This window comes from Tauraco erythrolophus, chromosome 2, assembly GCF_009769465.1.
Source record: "Tauraco erythrolophus isolate bTauEry1 chromosome 2, bTauEry1.pri, whole genome shotgun sequence".
NCBI lineage: Eukaryota > Metazoa > Chordata > Aves > Musophagiformes > Musophagidae > Tauraco > Tauraco erythrolophus.
In genome coordinates, this window is record NC_141466.1 from 64543784 (window position 1) to 64560388 (window position 16605).

General features: G+C 45.3%; 1 protein-coding gene across 1 annotated transcript in view; it reads left to right on the top strand.

The window, feature by feature from the left end:
* The window catches only part of KLHL29 (kelch like family member 29), a 259548-nt gene extending 246093 nt beyond the window's left edge, over window positions 1-13455 (top strand). Inside the window, 1 exon segment of the mRNA XM_086623548.1 lies at window positions 13272-13455. Within this exon segment, the coding sequence (XP_086479674.1) occupies window positions 13272-13455 (184 nt within the window).
* Window positions 13456-16605: the final 3150 nt, after the last annotated feature.

Sequence of the window (16605 nt, forward strand, 5' to 3'; positions counted from 1 at the left end):
CCCATCCCGTTCACAGGTTTAACAAACTTCCCAAATTGGCTGACAAAAATAAAACTTGGCACCCATCACAGGTACTGGCAGAACTTAAAGGCCTTTTAAAAAGTGTATGTGGCTGTTACAGAAAGACGGGCTCGTTTCAGGCTTTGTACAGCGCCAGCCCCTTGCAGAGCCGATCCCCGTGCTGGGGACTGGCCGAGCTATTGGTTTCACGGGGAAAAGCCATCGCTGGACCACAAACACTGCGGTGGGCGGCGGCGGGTGCTGGGTGGGTTTGTTATCCATGTCTGATGCAGCAGCATCTGGAGGCACTGAGCAAAATCAGGACAGAGGGGTTGTGTTGTGCCAGGCGAGCACCTGAGTGAAACACCAGCCAGGATGGGAGCGATGGCATCGATGGGGCAGCAGCTGGGCCCACAATGGACCCGTATCTCCCAAATGTTCAGCCAGCAGCCCTGCTCCTTGCCCCAGGGGTGTCCCTAGCCCCCATCCTACAGTTGAAAAACCTTCCACTTTAGTGGAGATGAGGAAATTCCTTTTTAAGTAAGCGTGCTCAGTTTCTTTGTTTTTTGCTGTTTTATCTGGTTTTGTCCATTTTTCCCCCTTTCTTTTATTAATTTAGGGAGCACCTTCCCTTGGCTGCTGAAGCCTATTTTGTTGTAAGTAAAGGGATCGGAGCAGCCAGCTCCATCTCAGACGTCTGTGGTCGTGTGTGTCCCGAGCTGAGGTCAAGTCTTCCTTGTCCCTCTGCTTTAGCAGGAGGCGAAGCCTGCAGTGCTTAGGCAGCTGATAATGATATTTTTCTTCTGAAAGCCAGAAATAAAGAATACGATGCAGCTTGGGATTAGAGCCCTAACCAGTAAAATGGAATGCGAGGGACTTACACATTTGATACATTCCTGTATCATCCCATAGAGAGGGATGAACTGCTCTTTGAATTTCTCTATGTAAAACATAACAAAAATCTGTTAATTAAGTATCTGGAACATGCTAGAAGAGAAATTGCTTGGGTGATTTCAACTAGGGGATGTTGGCTGAGCATCTCACCTGAAAAATTCCCAGGGTTTCTAACATGAAGGAATGCTTTGCTCTGCGCCCTGCAGAGGGAATCCAGTGGGAGACCTTGTGATGGACCAAGGAGAGTAAACTGGTGACCTAACTATTAGCTGATGGTGCCTAGGCACTGTAATAAACTTGCTTAAATAGAATATGACACCTATCAGTAAAAAGCAACATCAAACTTTTAAATTAATATTTTTTTCCAAAGCCTAAAACAACAGTGGACTGGAAACCTACAGTTATAGTGAGATAGTCACTGAAAAAAGGAATAGTTCAGTACATCCCAACTGGATGCCAAAAAAGGCACAATTTCAAAAACTCTTAAATGTGCTAGGGAAAATATTTCAGCCAAAAGGAAATGTAAAATCTATGACAAAACCTAAATAAAACAGTATGTGTGGAAAGAGGGAAAACAGGAGGTTAGCAGTAACAAATAGGTTAAAAAGTGGCTGCTGCTACAGGAGGCCGAGGGAACGAGTGAAGTACTAATGGGAGCAAAAAGAAAGGTACTTTAAACTTCTTGGGATCAAATTTATAATTTTCATCAGTTATAAAACCATTGCTGATGAGGCTGATGAGGTAGTAGCGTAGCACGGATCTATCGGACGGATATTTCTCATCTATATTGGGAAGGAAGCAAGGAGGTTTGGTTCCATATTCTGCTGTGAGGAACCAAAAGCGGTCACTGTTGTCAGCAAGGAAAGATGTGAATGAAAAAGGTCAGAAATTAAGTTCTCAAATCAGGAAACCCGGCAGTCTTAGATGCAGGCGTCTTTAGAGACTTCACTGAGAAGCTGATTGAATCACTACTGTTGATTTTTAATAACTCTTACGGTTCAGGATGGATCAGGGCATTCCAAAGTGTTTCCGTATTTTGAAAAGGTGAAGGGGAGAATTGCAGCGTAGCAATTAATTTTGCAAAGTACCAACGTCAGGCTAAGTGAGACCACTTAGCCTGATGTTGGTCCTCTGCAAAATACCAGAGTGCTTAATTTGGGATTTCATCAACAAATAACTAGATACTAATAACATAATGAACAGCAGTCAATGTGCCTTCCTGGAAAATGAGTCTTGTTAAGCCAGCTTGTTGTCTTTTGCTTTTTTGGGGGGAAATTGAGTTCTTTGTTTTGGTTTTTAATAAAACACGCCTGGCTGCTAAAGACAACTGTGATGCTATACTGTACTGCGATTTCTCCAAGGTATTTGGCTGGTATTATATGGAATTAACAAGGCACACATTAGAGAGATTAAATCTGCTTCACTGACAGATCTCAAAATGTAGTTGTTAATGAGAAGATATCATTGAGCACGGCCGCCAGTCGCAATTCTTCTTCCATGCTATTTAACATATCTACCAACAATCCAGGTAATAGAAAACGTCCCCCGGTAAAGGTTGCAGGTGGTGTAACACTTGGTGGCTAAAAAAATGTTGCAGAAGGAGCTATTCCAGCCAGTTATCTGCATGTCTCAGCCAGACGAGCTAGCAGCAGCGGCATTTTAAATGCAAAGTAATACATGGAGGAAGCACAATTGTGGGCTGTACCTGCAGCACAGCCCTGCTCCCCTCCACGAGTCAGGCACTCGGAGGAGGACACAGAGGAGCCTGCTCAGAGCTACACAACACGAGCTCTCATCGCAATGCGGTGGATGAAAGGTCAATGCGATATTGGATATATAATATGAGCCACAACACCGAAACGAAAACAAGTTGAAGCTGGGAAGAGGGAGCGCTGCTGCGTACGGCGCTGGCAAGGTGAACGCAGGTCTTGGGCCCACGCATCAACATGTGGAAATATCAGCAGAAGTTCAAAGGGAAGCAGCAAAAACGACCCGGGTTGCAAATCAAATCTTTGACATGAAATTTAAGGAGTGTATCAAAGAAAAGCTGAGAGGTGACTCCATCACTGGGAGCAAGTGGAAAAGCTTTCAGTCTCGCAGACAAAGGCGTAGCAGGTTAGGAGGGCTCGAAAGTCAAGTTACACATCTCAGCCTTGAAGTGAGGCACTTTCCCAACAGCAGCGATAATTAAACAGCGCACCAGCGAGGGAGGGGCGAGCTCACCAACGCTCACTGTTTTTAAGTGGAGATTAGATACGTTTCCAAGAGAGATGCTGCCTGGGGAAAAGTCCATGGCCTGTGTATACACCAGCTCAGATTAACTAAGCACAGAGATCCCTTCTGACCTTAGTCTATGAATCTATAAATTCCTCATTCCACTCATTAGCATGGATCACAAAGAACATGGTTTAAAAGCAGCAACATAAACAACTTAAAAATTAACTGCATGCTATCGATCTCTTCTCACCAGGAATCACTCGATACTGAATTTGCTGGGAAAAATCTTGACCGCATCACTTTTATTTCTATCCGCACTGTTTCTACACGTTGGTGACTAGGGAGCATGACGGCTTCGAGCACAGGGAGAAGAAAAGCGTGTGATGTTCCCCACATGTGCAAAATTTAAGGTCCATTCAAATGGTTTTAATATCAAGTTAAATTACTTTTAATGAAAAATTAAAAAGAAATGGTTCAGGTCTCCAGCTCACAATCAACAGAAGAGCAAATTGACCATCATTTTCAGATTAAGCCCAGTCTGATGGAAGTCAATAAGAAATTCGTGTTGACCTAGAATTAACCCTTTGAGGGGTGGTGTCCAGCAGACAAAGAGCGATAATATCCCTGAAGCATTGTAAAATTCACCAAGAGTTCACTTGCAGGTCTTGAACATCTGCCACGCAATGTGTGAGGGTGAGGGACATATTTGACATTTCCCAAACATCAGGCAAGCGTGTCCTGTTTGCCACACGGACCCCATCTCAGCTTGGCAGCTCCAGGTTTGCGGGATCTTTGGAGGCGGTGACGGCAGACGGCAGCCAACAGGGATGCAGAGCTGAGGTGATCACACCGTGCTCTGCTGGACACCTCCCTCCAGAAAGATTTACGAATTCATCCCTCTCCTCCAGCGCTGGAGGGCCCTCCCTTTACAGGCGGGCACTTTCCCTTCCCGCAATGCCCTTCAAGGGTTTGTTTTTCCACAAGCAAAAAGAATACCAAGCGCGTTGCTGTGCATGATTAAAAATTCCATATTCTGCTTGTTTAGGATGCAGGCAGCGTGCAAACAGGCGAGTGCTACAGAGAGCCTCCACGGGGCAACAGCGGCAGCGTGATGGTGCCAGCAATAATTCCAGAGCAGCTAATTTAGTACCAGCAATTCCCAACAGACACCAGAAAAGCATTTTCTTCCTCCTCCTCTGACTGTTAACCAGTAAGATTTATTAGATGGTTCTGCCGAATGGAAATCTTTAATAAAACTTCGACTCAGGCTGTAACAGCACAAAAAACAGGGTCCATCTGTGGATTATTTTTTCCCCCCTCTCTTCTTTTTAAATAAGCCCTTGTTCTTGAACAGCGAAGCATGGTGACTCCTGTGCTTAACTACCAGGCATTGCTAATACACAGCACCAGCCGCAGACTCCCCCAGCTGATTCCTTCCCTCGTTGCAAAGTTCGTGGTAACTCCAGGCACTGGAAGGGGTTTGAGCACAGCTTGTTTGGACGGATATTCCCAGGTGAAGCTATTACTGAGCACAGTTCCTTAATGGCCATGCATTTCTCAAGCCTGCAGACGTAAAGGCTGGTCTGTTCAGCAGGCAGCATTTGCAGCTGGAAGTGTTTGTGGTCCAGAAGGGAAAAACCGAAATCTTCCAGCATATCTGGAAAGGAACGTGTGGCTGGAACTATGCTCACAAGCAGCAGATGAGAACTGCTGCACCAGACTAATAGCAATAATTTCTGTAGCAGTTGATGACATGAAGGATTTCGGTGTGCATTAAAGCGTAACTGATACAGACAGGGCACTCGGGCCGTTACTGATGTGCGACGGACTTTGGAATAAAACATTGCTGTTTTTCAGCAACAAGTAACAATGCCACATGATGGTTTTGGATCATTAGCAAGGGAAAGTGCTCGCAGAGTAGGGGAGAATATAACTGGAGCTTGGCCAAAACACCCACACTAATAATCCCGCTCCAAGAAGTGGCATGATATCCTCCTAATTGACCATGACTAATCTGGACCGTCATTTATCCATCTCATTGTGAAGATGACATCTCTGGCAGCACAACGCAGCCACCCAAGCTCAAGCCCTCTCAAACATAACAACCTGGCTGCCAACCCGGCCGCGAATAACCACGGAGGTTGTCAGCACTGCTGAGCAAAATCAGGACAACACTTTGGCACCCTGAACACCATCCCTCACGGAGAAGGCGGCGATGCCTTTCACTTCGGTGTCGCGAACCACCGTGCAGGTTTCCCTGAAGGTTCCCAGTCGAACCAAAAACTTATGGGGTGTCGTGGTTTAGCCCAGCTGGCAACTAGACACCACACAGCCACTCGCTCACCCTCTCCCACCCCCAGGGAATGGGGAATTAAAGAGGAAAAGGGAAAGAGGCTTGTAAGTTAAGAACAAATAATAATAATAATAATATATGAATATCTATATACGTATCATGATAACAATATATACAAAGAAGGGATACACAGTGTAATTGCTCACCACCCGGTGACCAACACCTGTCCTGGCGTCCTGATACCACAATCCTGGATGAGCGAGAAGCCTGAAAAGAGAATGAGAGAGAGAGAGCGAGCGCACTCCGAGAGTGAGAACCCCTGGAAGAGAAGAGGCCTCTCTTTTCCAGTCAACCCTCATCTATACACTGGACATGACGCTGCATGATATGGAATACTTCAATGGCCAATTTAGCCCTCAGTCCTAAGTCTAAAGTCAAATGATAAGGAGAGTTGTGGGCCCTCTGTCCCGGCCATGCACCCCCCAGCCTGTTGTGCTCCTACACACTGGCAAGAACACGGGAAGCTGAAAAGTCCTTGAGGTCTCAGTGCCAACTATAAACATCAGTGCGCTGCCAATGTTCTTCTGCGCTGTCAACGAGTCCCAGAATAAAACCAAAACATGGAGCTCTTCTAGCTGCTAATAAGAACTAACTCTGTCCCAGCCGAAACCAGGACACAGGGCACTTGCAGCTCTGCCTGGAGCCTCTACCCATGGTAGCTGGTACCCAGCACGCTTTCCTCATCTCCACCCACTTGGCAAGCATTGTTCAGTTCCACCTCCAGTAAAGCCCTGCTGAAATCTTAGGCCAGGAAGGAAATCCATTGTCTAATAAATGTGGGGATTTTTTTTTTTTCTACTTCTAAGCAGATTCTGTGTCTAACTGATAATATTTAATAACCTTTATGAAGCTGCTCCAAATAAATTAGTGAGCATGTGTGCATGCATAGGCAGGAGTGAGGAGAGGAGCTTTGTTTGTGGACTCAGAAGATATTAAGTTTCCAGGAATCAAAACAACATGCTAATTCAGTTGCTTCAAATCTCTTTTACAACCCTAGACATTACAAGATAGGATTTTAAAGGTTTTTTTTTCCTTTTTAACATTTCCTGGTAAAGCTGATGTGATCTTTAGGACTAAGCAGGAAATTTTAAAATAATAATAATCAAAATTAACAAACTTTGCTGGCAGTCCCACTGCTTGGTGCTGTGTCTAGCCATCACGACTAGGAGAGAGAAGGACTGGAGCAGGAGCTCCCAGGCACTTCGCTCTCAAACACTACAGAAAAGAGGCCCTGACATCCCTCATTTTGGGTTGCTTCCAAATTATTGCCCATCAGGAGACTTTCACTATAAGACAATTTTGAATGAAAAGGGAAGGGTCCATAAGGCTCTTGGTGGGATGGTGGTCACCAAGTGAATGGCAGCTGAGCAACCTGAGCAGGGGCCTCAGCTCATGTGTGCCAAGCCCTGGTGCTCCATGCCTGAGCTGGAGCACAGGTAGGGCCGGGTTTGCAGAGACATCAAGCAATTGAGCAGACAGCGGGGCTGATGCTCAGGTGTGATTAAAAAAAGTGGATTTAAAAGCAGTGCAAAGTCAAATGCAGCAACAAAGGCAAATCAGATGCTGGGCTGCATCACCAGGGGCGTTACTAGCTTAGACAGAGATGTGATCATCCCACTCTGCTCAGCGCTTGTCAGGCCGCACTGTGTCCACTTCTGGTCCCCACAATTCACAAAAAGACATGGACAGACTGGAGAGGGTCCAAAGGAGGGCCACAAAGATGATCAAAGGGCTGGAGAACCTGCCCTGGGAGGAAGAACTGAAGGAGTTAGGTCTCTTCTCCCTGGAGAATAGAAGGCTCAGGGGGAACCTCACACCGTATTCCAGCAGTTAAAGGGTATCTACAAGGAGGACAAAGGCTCTGTCTTCACAAGAAGCCACGTGAAGAACAAGGGGCAATGGATACGAGTTGCCCAGGAGAGGTTTCATCTCAATGTAAGAATTTTTTACAGTGAGAACAATCATCCACTGGAATAAGCCCCCCAGGGATGTGCTGGAGTCCCCATCACTAGAAGTTTTCAAGATGCAATTAGACAGGGTGTTAAATAATCTCATCTAGTGTCCCTTTCCCACTAAAGGTTGGACAAGATGATCTTTTGAGGTCCTTCCAGCCTGGGTTGTTCTATGATTTTATGATTCATAGAATCATAGAATGGCATAGGCTGGAAGGGACCTCAAGAGATCATCTAATCCAACCTCCCTGTCATGGGCAGGAACGTCTCTCAACTAGACCAGGCTACTCAAGGCTCCGTCCAACCTGGCCTTGAACACCTCCAGGGAGGGGGCATCCACAACTTCTCTGGGCAATTTATTCCAAAGTCTTACCACCCTCATACTGAAGAATTTCTTCCTAAGATCTAATGTAAATCTGTTCTCCTTCAACTTAAACCCATTTCCCCTTGTCCTATCAGTGGACACTCTTGGAAAAAGTCCCTCTCCAGCCTTCCTGTAAGTTCCCTTCAGGTATTGGAAGGCAGCTATTAGGTCCCCCCGAAGTCTTCTCTTTTCAAGGCTGAACAATCCCAGCTCCCGCAACCTGTCCTCGTAGCAGAGGTGCTCCAGACCCTGGATCATCTTTGTGGCCCTCCTCTGAACACGCTCCAACACATCTATGTCTCTCTTATGGTGGGGACACCAGAACTGGACGCAGTATTCGAGGTGGGGTCTCACGAGAGCAGAGTAGAGGGGGAGAATCACCTCTCTTGAGCTGCTGACCGCGCTTCTCTTGATACATCCCAGCTCATGTTCAGCTTCTCATCTATAAATACCCCCAAATCCTTCTCTTCAGGGCTACTCTCAACCCACTCTGTGCCCAGTTTGGATTTGTGCCTAGGATTGGCCTGACCCAGGTGAAGGACCTTGCATTTTGACTTGTTGAAGCTCATGCAGTTAGCACTGGCCCCATTCTCAAGCCTATCAAGGTCCATCTGGATGGCATCTCTTCCCTCAAGTGAGTCCACGGCACCACACAACTTGGTGTCATCGGCAAACTTACTGAGGGTGCACTCAATGCCGTATACTCAATGCTGACACAAGTTGAATGGCACCGAACCCAGAACAGACCCCTGAGGGACACCGCTTGACACTGGTCTCCATGTAGACATCGCACCATTGACCACAACTCTTTGAGTGCAACCATCCAGCCAGTTCTTTATCCACTGAGTGGTCCATCTGTCAAATCCGTGTCTCTCCATTTTAGAGACAAGGATGTCATGTGGGACAGTGTCAAACGCCTTGCACAAGTCTAGGAAAAGAACATCCGTTGCTTTACCCACATCAACCAGCGCTGTAGCTTTGTCGTAGAAGGCCACTAAATTAGTCAGGCACAACTTGCCCCTAGTGAAGCCATGTTGGCTGTCACCAGCCACTTGGTTATTTTGGTTGGTTCAATTATTCAATTATTCCCTTTGTCCATCAAGTCCTTTAATGGCCAGCTGTCAGAGAGGGATCTTCTCTGCCACCTGTTCATTCAAGCTGGGGAAGGACTGCAAGGTGGGTAGGCAGAGGAGAGATTTAAAGGGTGTTCAGTTTACACAAGCACTCCAATCGCATACAGTCAGGTCCCCACCAGCCCTTGGTGCCCCTCAGCCTTGTTGGGATTTTCTTAGGAGTGTGATTCATAGCTTCATGGAGGTCAGCAGATGGACTGGACTGGCGGTGGCAGTGTCGAGGGATAGTCACAGCGTGATCCTCTGACACTGCTCGTGGTTTGGGCAAGGGAGGATGCCCTGGCACCTCGAGTGACTTGGCCGCAGGGCTATAGGTGAAGCCTCTCTAGTAAACTGCAGTAATTACCCAGGGAGTAGAAAGCAGGGTCGTTAACCTGCCGGGTAATAATTTGCAAAATGCTGAAACATATTTTCCTGGAAGGAGTGGATGAAGCGACCTCCATTTTGACGCCGATTACCTTCACCTCAGGTATGCTGCTGGAGAGATGAAGGTCTGGCTGCTCCTTAGCTGGGGAGTTCGCTGCGCCTGAAGGTGCCGCAGGTTTTGTGTCCTCGCAGTGAGGCTCTGCAGTGCGGAGCTTCCCTCCTTCCCAGGCTCTGACAGCCTGTAATCATTTTATCTCTCAGGATTAATGGCACCAAGCAATAAACTCGCATCCTAATTATTGTAATTATTTCTTTCTTTGTACGTCAGCCTTGGTAACGATGTTTTTACAGCTGACGAGATGGAAGGGAGGGGAGAAAAGAAATATTGTCACAGTAATGAAGAGAGAGCAACGAGCATACTCTTTTCCACTCACTTTCCTCAAGGTTTTAGAGCCTACTTGAGTTTCCTATTCCCTAAGGTCCCAGAAATTAGCAGTGATTGTCCTAATACTAGAAAGTAGCAGCAATCTAGGACTAAATTCCTAATTGGTCTTAAGTACCTACCTCTCCCTCTAGCGCTGGAGATGCCTGAATGTCTCCAAAGTCCCCTGCACACGTAAGTACCTGCTGCGTACTTAGAACTGCCTAGTCCTTGATAGCAGGAGTAGCTCCCTGTCGTTCTCAACCCGAGGCATGGCTCACAAGCGAAGCCTTACGCCAGTCTTTCCTATGGGAATTGTATGCAGAGGGGGCAGAAGCTACTCTCATCACCGTTTAAAATACATACAGTCTTTCAGAGGGTGGAACTCAGCGTCCATTTCTTCCCACACACATGAGCACCATGATGAGAAGTTACAGTATTGAGCTGCTTGTCTCTGGTGCTGGCCATGAATTTCTTTCAGTGCCGTAGCCCAAGTGCTGGAGAACAAGAGCAACGTTTACCCACCGCTGTAACCCCTAATCCAGAGCGTGGGCTGGACCTGGACCCAGGTCGTTTCAGAAAGGTGGGGTTGGCCACTCGGCTGCTCTACAGTGGCAGCAGCTCTGGCTTACAGTAGCTGCTACTAAACATGCCCCAGAGGAGAATTTACTAGAAGAAACGTGGGCAGCTGAGATACTACAGTGGAATTTGTAGAGCACCCACATCCCTGTTTAAAGACCTAACACTAGATGCCCAAGGGGATACTGGGCACTTAAGGCCAGACTTCAGCTATGCAGCACACAGCCAGCTAGGAAGGGCTGGTGGTTGCTTGGCTCCTCTTCCCAGTGTCACCTACATTGCAGACGGAAAGGTCTCTGCACAGAGTCCTCCCTCTGTCCATCCCCATCTTCCTGTCCAGATCAAAAGCTCTGTGCAGAGCAGGTTCCTCGGGTAACAAGCAGTATGAGACAGGCCCCAAATGTGAGCAGTAACAGCCACTAAGGTCCTCTTCTGTGCTGGTGTGAGGTGGTGTCATCTACATCGGTAAGTTAAAACTTAGGCCAGTAATGGGCAGTGGACCTTGATCATCGGCTCCATGCACCACACTGGCACTTCTTTGAATTACCTTTTATTGATAATTCTGCAGCCAGATCTTTCTTGGGGATCTTTTCTTCTTTTTTGGGAGTTTCTTTGTTTTTTCCCACTTCACTCAATTAAGTTGCTAAATTAAACCATTAGGGGCATTTTTTTAATGACCAATCAGCATTTCATTAGAGAACCAAGGCAGCAAAGCCGCTCTATACCACAGTCCACCTCTGACACTGGATCCTCTTCTGCCTGGCACATCCCAAATCATATCCCAATTCAAATAAGCTTCCATCTCCTTCAGCTTCACTATTAAGAAAACAAAATGAAACACAAAGGGCAACCACTACCCCACAGCCTCATTTCTAAACTCTCACCCTGCTGGTTTCGGAAGCCCCTCCACCACATGGAGACAGTTTCAGCATGGGGTGGGACCATGCTGCCCCTCTCCCTATGCCATATGTTGCGACCTGTCATTCTCAGCCTGTCTTGCTTTTAAATAGTAACTTATTCCAATACAGAGATGGGCTTCTCACCCCCCAACAAATATCTTAGTCCTAAACCATGGCTTAATTTACACATTTGTCTGATTTATTGCATCAGCTGGTCCTGCCACCTCCACTCCCTCCTGGCCGTAGGGACCCGAGCCCACCCTTCAGAAGTGGGCTTGTTCTCTTTCAGAGCCATCTTTCAGGATGACACTTGGTTTACTAAAGTCCTCGTTCTTCCCCATTTCTCCCTGACGTTTCAAAAATAATTACCAGTGGTTCAGTAAGTTCATTAGCAAACTCCCTTAGGACCCTGGGCTATGTATCATCCAGCCCTGCTGATTTGTGGATAGGCTCTAATCAAGTGTTTCAAGTCTCTCTCTCCTTCCTCCTCCTTTCAGATTAACAGTTATTTTGACAAGATTCTCATTATTTCCTACTTCCTGGCGGTACCCAGGGACTAGGCTTATTTGAGTCCTCACTGTTGTCATTGTGGGTTTATTTTTAACCTCAGGCTCTGCTTCTCCGCAAGGACATCTGAGTTTTGTGTTCTGCAGAAACACGTGGTTTTGTCGGTGCCATTTTAGCCTTGGTTCATCCTGGGTCTTCCAGCGCTCTCTGTCTTTTGCCTGTATCACTTTTCATTCTTCTTCCCGGTCCTCCAAGATTAGCTAGAAGAAATAACTTTGCTTTAACCAAGCCTACAAGGTTACTACCCTTTTCCAGCTTCTTAGATCTAGGCCATCTTCTTGGCTGCAATTAATTTCTTGTCTTCTCCTCCCTCTTTTTCTCCCTGCTGTCCTCTGGTGTGTAAGCACTCTCCAAGTATCCATTTTCCTTCCCAACACAACCATTCACAGGCTGCTCTTGGAAGGGACCCAACCACCAAGAAAACCTCTTGGAATCGACCCCAGTCACCAGAAGAGCCACCACCCACCCCCATCCAGCTTAACAACTTCTTTAAATGTTGGAGGGCAAACCCACTTTGGCACTTTTGGGTTCCCCTCATGCAGCGGGAAGGCAGCGTGGAGAACACAGCAGCCCTGCACAGGCTTATCCCACCCAGCAGTCCGCTGCCTTTGCCTTCCTTCTGCCCTTACCAAATACACACGTGGGAGCCCAGCCCCTCGTTTTCCGTCTTCAGCCCAAAGCCAGTGCCATGCCCTGCACATGACTGCTGGAGAGGCCGAGGGGTTAAGCGGGAGGAGAAAGAGAAGAGGCCGAAGGACAATTTTTCTTTCAAATACCTTTCACACCGATGCACCTTCCCTCCTAAGAAGAGCCTACGCGCCACGGGATGAGCCCAGTCTCATTACCCTTGATTTGCAAGAGATGTCTGATTTTAAACACTTTCATTTTTCAAAAGCAGCAAGGTTTTTTGGGGGGTTTTGAGAGGCCAGCATATAGCTCCCCTGCCAATCCCTCAGCTGAACATCCCAACCATCAGATTCGTGTGCCCCAGGTTGGCTTTTGACACCACCCCTCCCAGGTGCACGTGGAGGACAAGTCAACAGGACCTCCAGGCTTTGTGACCATGGAAGGGGCTGAGGCAATTGAGCACTTTTTGCAGGGCTTTTATTCGCTGTTTCACAGCATTCATGGAGGATTAGAGGAGTAACCTGAAGCAAGGGTTTATTTCACACTGTCTGGGGAGGCTTCGATTGCTTTTGCACGAGCACGGTGTTAGAGAGACATGTCATCCTGCTGCATTTGCTGCAGATCCCGTATGTGCGCTGGAGAGCATCTTTCTTCAACTAATTTTGTTGTTTAATTAGAGACAACATTTTTACCTATCTGGCAGGAACACAAAAAGAATTCATTTGGGGGAGAGAAAGGGAGAAGGAAGAGAAAATGCCCACACAGCTTTATACAGATAAGAATAAAGGGTGTATTCATAGTTTACTCCTTGTTACAAATTATTAGGTTTGTTTTGGGCCTAAAAAGAAAATTGTTGGGTAAGAAGACTAAAACTTTTTTTTTTCTTTTTTAAAATACAGTGCTGTGGTTCTGGATGGAAAAATTTATGCCACTGGTGGAATCGTTAGCAGCGAAGGACCTGCCCTGGGAAACATGGAAGCCTACGACCCCAAAACAAACACGTGGACACTTCTACCAAATATGCCCTGCCCTGTTTTTCGACACGGCTGTGTAGTAATCAAGAAGTACATTCAGAGTGGCTGACATTGGCCAGGAGTTGGATGGAGAACTGTCTGTACCTGTTGAAAGCAGGCGAGAAGAATACTACTACTTAAGAAACAAAAGCAGCAAAGCCAGCCAGTGAACATATTGCTCTAAAGTCTTGAATAGTGTCTACATTGAATGTAGAAAAATCATCCTCACCTTTTGGTGAACAAGGAGCAGAGAGCTCCGTGCTATGTAAGATATTGTAACTTAATACTACAAGGGTGTCACTAGATGTTATAGTGGCACTTGTTCTGGACGTCGGCTTTTGGTCAACCCAGGTGCAATAGAATTTCACATATTTTTTACGCTGGGGAAGAGAGGAAAAAAAATAATCTGCATTTTACTTCTAGAGCTCAAGCTTGATTCTTAAAATAACCATGCAGATTAGTTTTACTATTATACTTTAGGCATCAATCTATTTGAAAGGTCAAAGTGTCCTTACCACTTTGATTCCTACATTTGTTTTTAACAAATACATGCTTTTCAATACCAATGACTGAGAGAAATCTTGTGTGCCAGATGGCTTACGCTGATGTCAGTCTTCCATCAGATCAAACCAATCTTTCCGTTCTCTAGAGCAGAGCCCAGAAGGGGGGTGAGGTGGGGGCTGGGGAGAAGAATAGCCATCAGTAATAAATTCCATGTAAAATGATAGAGGGGAAAAACAAAACAACAAACGTTGTGTTGGGCTGGATGAGTTTCTGCTCCCAGTGATACTTGTGTGGGCACGTGCGGCCATGCCCACATCTGGCGGGGGGGGCTGCTAAAGCTTTTCCTCCCAGTTTCTGCTGATGAACACACTTGGCAGCGCTCGATTCCCGTACCGCAAAATGAAAGGAGTTTCGATTCCAGAGGCATCCTCCTGATAAACTCACTCTTTGCTTCATATTGGGATCATGTTAAAACACACAGCATAGTGTGGGATTTCCACATTCTCAGCAAATGGAGAAGATGCCTCCTGTTGTGGCTACGCACTCAGTTTTGGCTCTCAACCAAAATTCCTTATGTTGGGATACACGCCACTATGTTTTATGTAAAGTCTGAGAAGTTTCTTATGTTATTTTTCAAGTTTCCCCATAGGTGTGGAAACCTTATACTTCTCTTATTTACAGATTTTAAACACACAAGTTTAAATCCCATAGTAGAAGAACGCATAGACTTAAGCCCAGTGTAAGAGACTTAAAGTGATTACTATGTAGAGTTGTAAGTATATGCACAGCACAGGGGTTATATTTTTATATATATTAAAATATTGTCTATCCAGAGAGCATTGTGATGTGGAAATTCTTTATAAATTTATACATAAAAGGATCAAATGGGAGATGGACTGGGTAACGTAAGAGGGGGCACGGGAAAGAATCTTAAAATTCGCAAATGAGACGCAACCCCAAGCTAAGGATTGTGCGATTTCTTTCCAAGTAGAGGGAAAAAAGTTGCCATACTTGCCTTTGCAGACTCAAATCCCAAATGCCACGCCGGTAATTCAAGAAGAAGGGTCCTACACAGGGCGTGGGTGAGATCTTACAGTCAATATCTAGTTGAATTTCATACCAAATACGCTAGCCTTTTTATACTGAGGGAGGTCTGCCTACAGCTTTGGGGAAATCAATGCAGATGGTTAGCTAATCATCTTATTTTATTAATAATCATTTATAAAATAAAAGAAAAAAAAGACATTTGTATCTTGCAGTATTTAAAGAAAAAGTGCTCAAGTCAGCTGAGTCAAGCTATAGGGTGACTCAAGTCTCTCATTTTGACAGTGAGGTTCCAGCCTGTGTTATCCAGTTGTTTTATTTATTCTTTAAAGAAAAAAAAATAAGCACAACAAAATTATATACTAGTATGTCATTTAAAGTATTTATGTCAAACAGGGTGCAAGTGTGAACCTAAAGATTGGAGCACAAGTTTCTAACTGCCTGGGGCAGGACTAATTTTAGTGTTGGTGTGTGTCTACCTCCAAAGGAGGTGCTACCTGTCAACAAGACCTAAACACATTCAACATTTCCAATTTAGCTTATTTCTTCATTTCTCACACTGGAACAAAACTGGCTATTTCTGTGAATAATATTAAAAACAGGGTTATCTGTAATGGTATTGTATATAGTTTATGTTTACTGTTAAGTTCTTGTTATATTATAATAAATATATTTATAGATCTAGATTCAGCATCCAGATTGGATTAATTTTGTCATGACTGAACAAGAAACAACACTGCATGAATGGTGACTTCAGGTTTCATCAGCCATGGATGAAAATCTGTTAATTCCACCCAGGTAGCTTCTCCTGCAGATCCAAAAATTTATTGCTAATGTTTAAATGCTCAGTAACTTCCAAAGTACTTCCATTCTCATTTCGGGAAAAAAAAAAAAAAAAAAATCTTAGAAGTGATTTTGGATTTTATTCAGCAAGACTGTTTCTTCTTCATCTGTTTTCCCAAACTTACTATTAAGTAAAGAACAAAAGGGCTCAAGATAGTTTAGGAAACTGTCTTGAAAAAAACAGAGATAAACGGCTTTTTTTCTTTTTTTTTGTGTTTTTGTTTTATTTTAAATGAAAGTTAGCATTTGTACCGCACTGCTGCTGAGATGTTGAAAAGATGAAAGCCACTTTGGCCCTATGGTCAAAATTCCTTCCTAGCCAGGGCAGGAGCTCTGTAACTCATCGGATGCATCTTTCGGAGAGCACTGAAGTGCAACTGTCCACGATTTCTTTGATGTTCTATTAGGGCATCATCTGGTAGTTGTAAAACTGGACATGGAACAAAGAGGAGCCAAATATAACTGGTCTCAAATACCACTGCAGTGGAACGTTGCAGCTGGATCTGAGGAGGTAATATCTGTTCTACACATTAACAGGAAGAATCTAACATCCATGGAAATTGTCTCGGGTTGTTACAGGGCACGTCTATGCGAGTACTGAAGAGCGTGAACCGCAGTTTTTAAACATTTCGGTTTAGGCTCAGTGTCTCAGGTTGAACAGCCTGGGAAGATTACTAAAAGCTCTGCAATTCAGTATTACACAACCACGCTGCAATAATCCAGACCAAGTGGAATGAGTTGCCAAGCTTTTCATCAACGCTCCGCAAAGATCTCTTACTCAGCACTAGTCAATACTACTTGGTAGGATGAACAAGACACAGGCTATTTG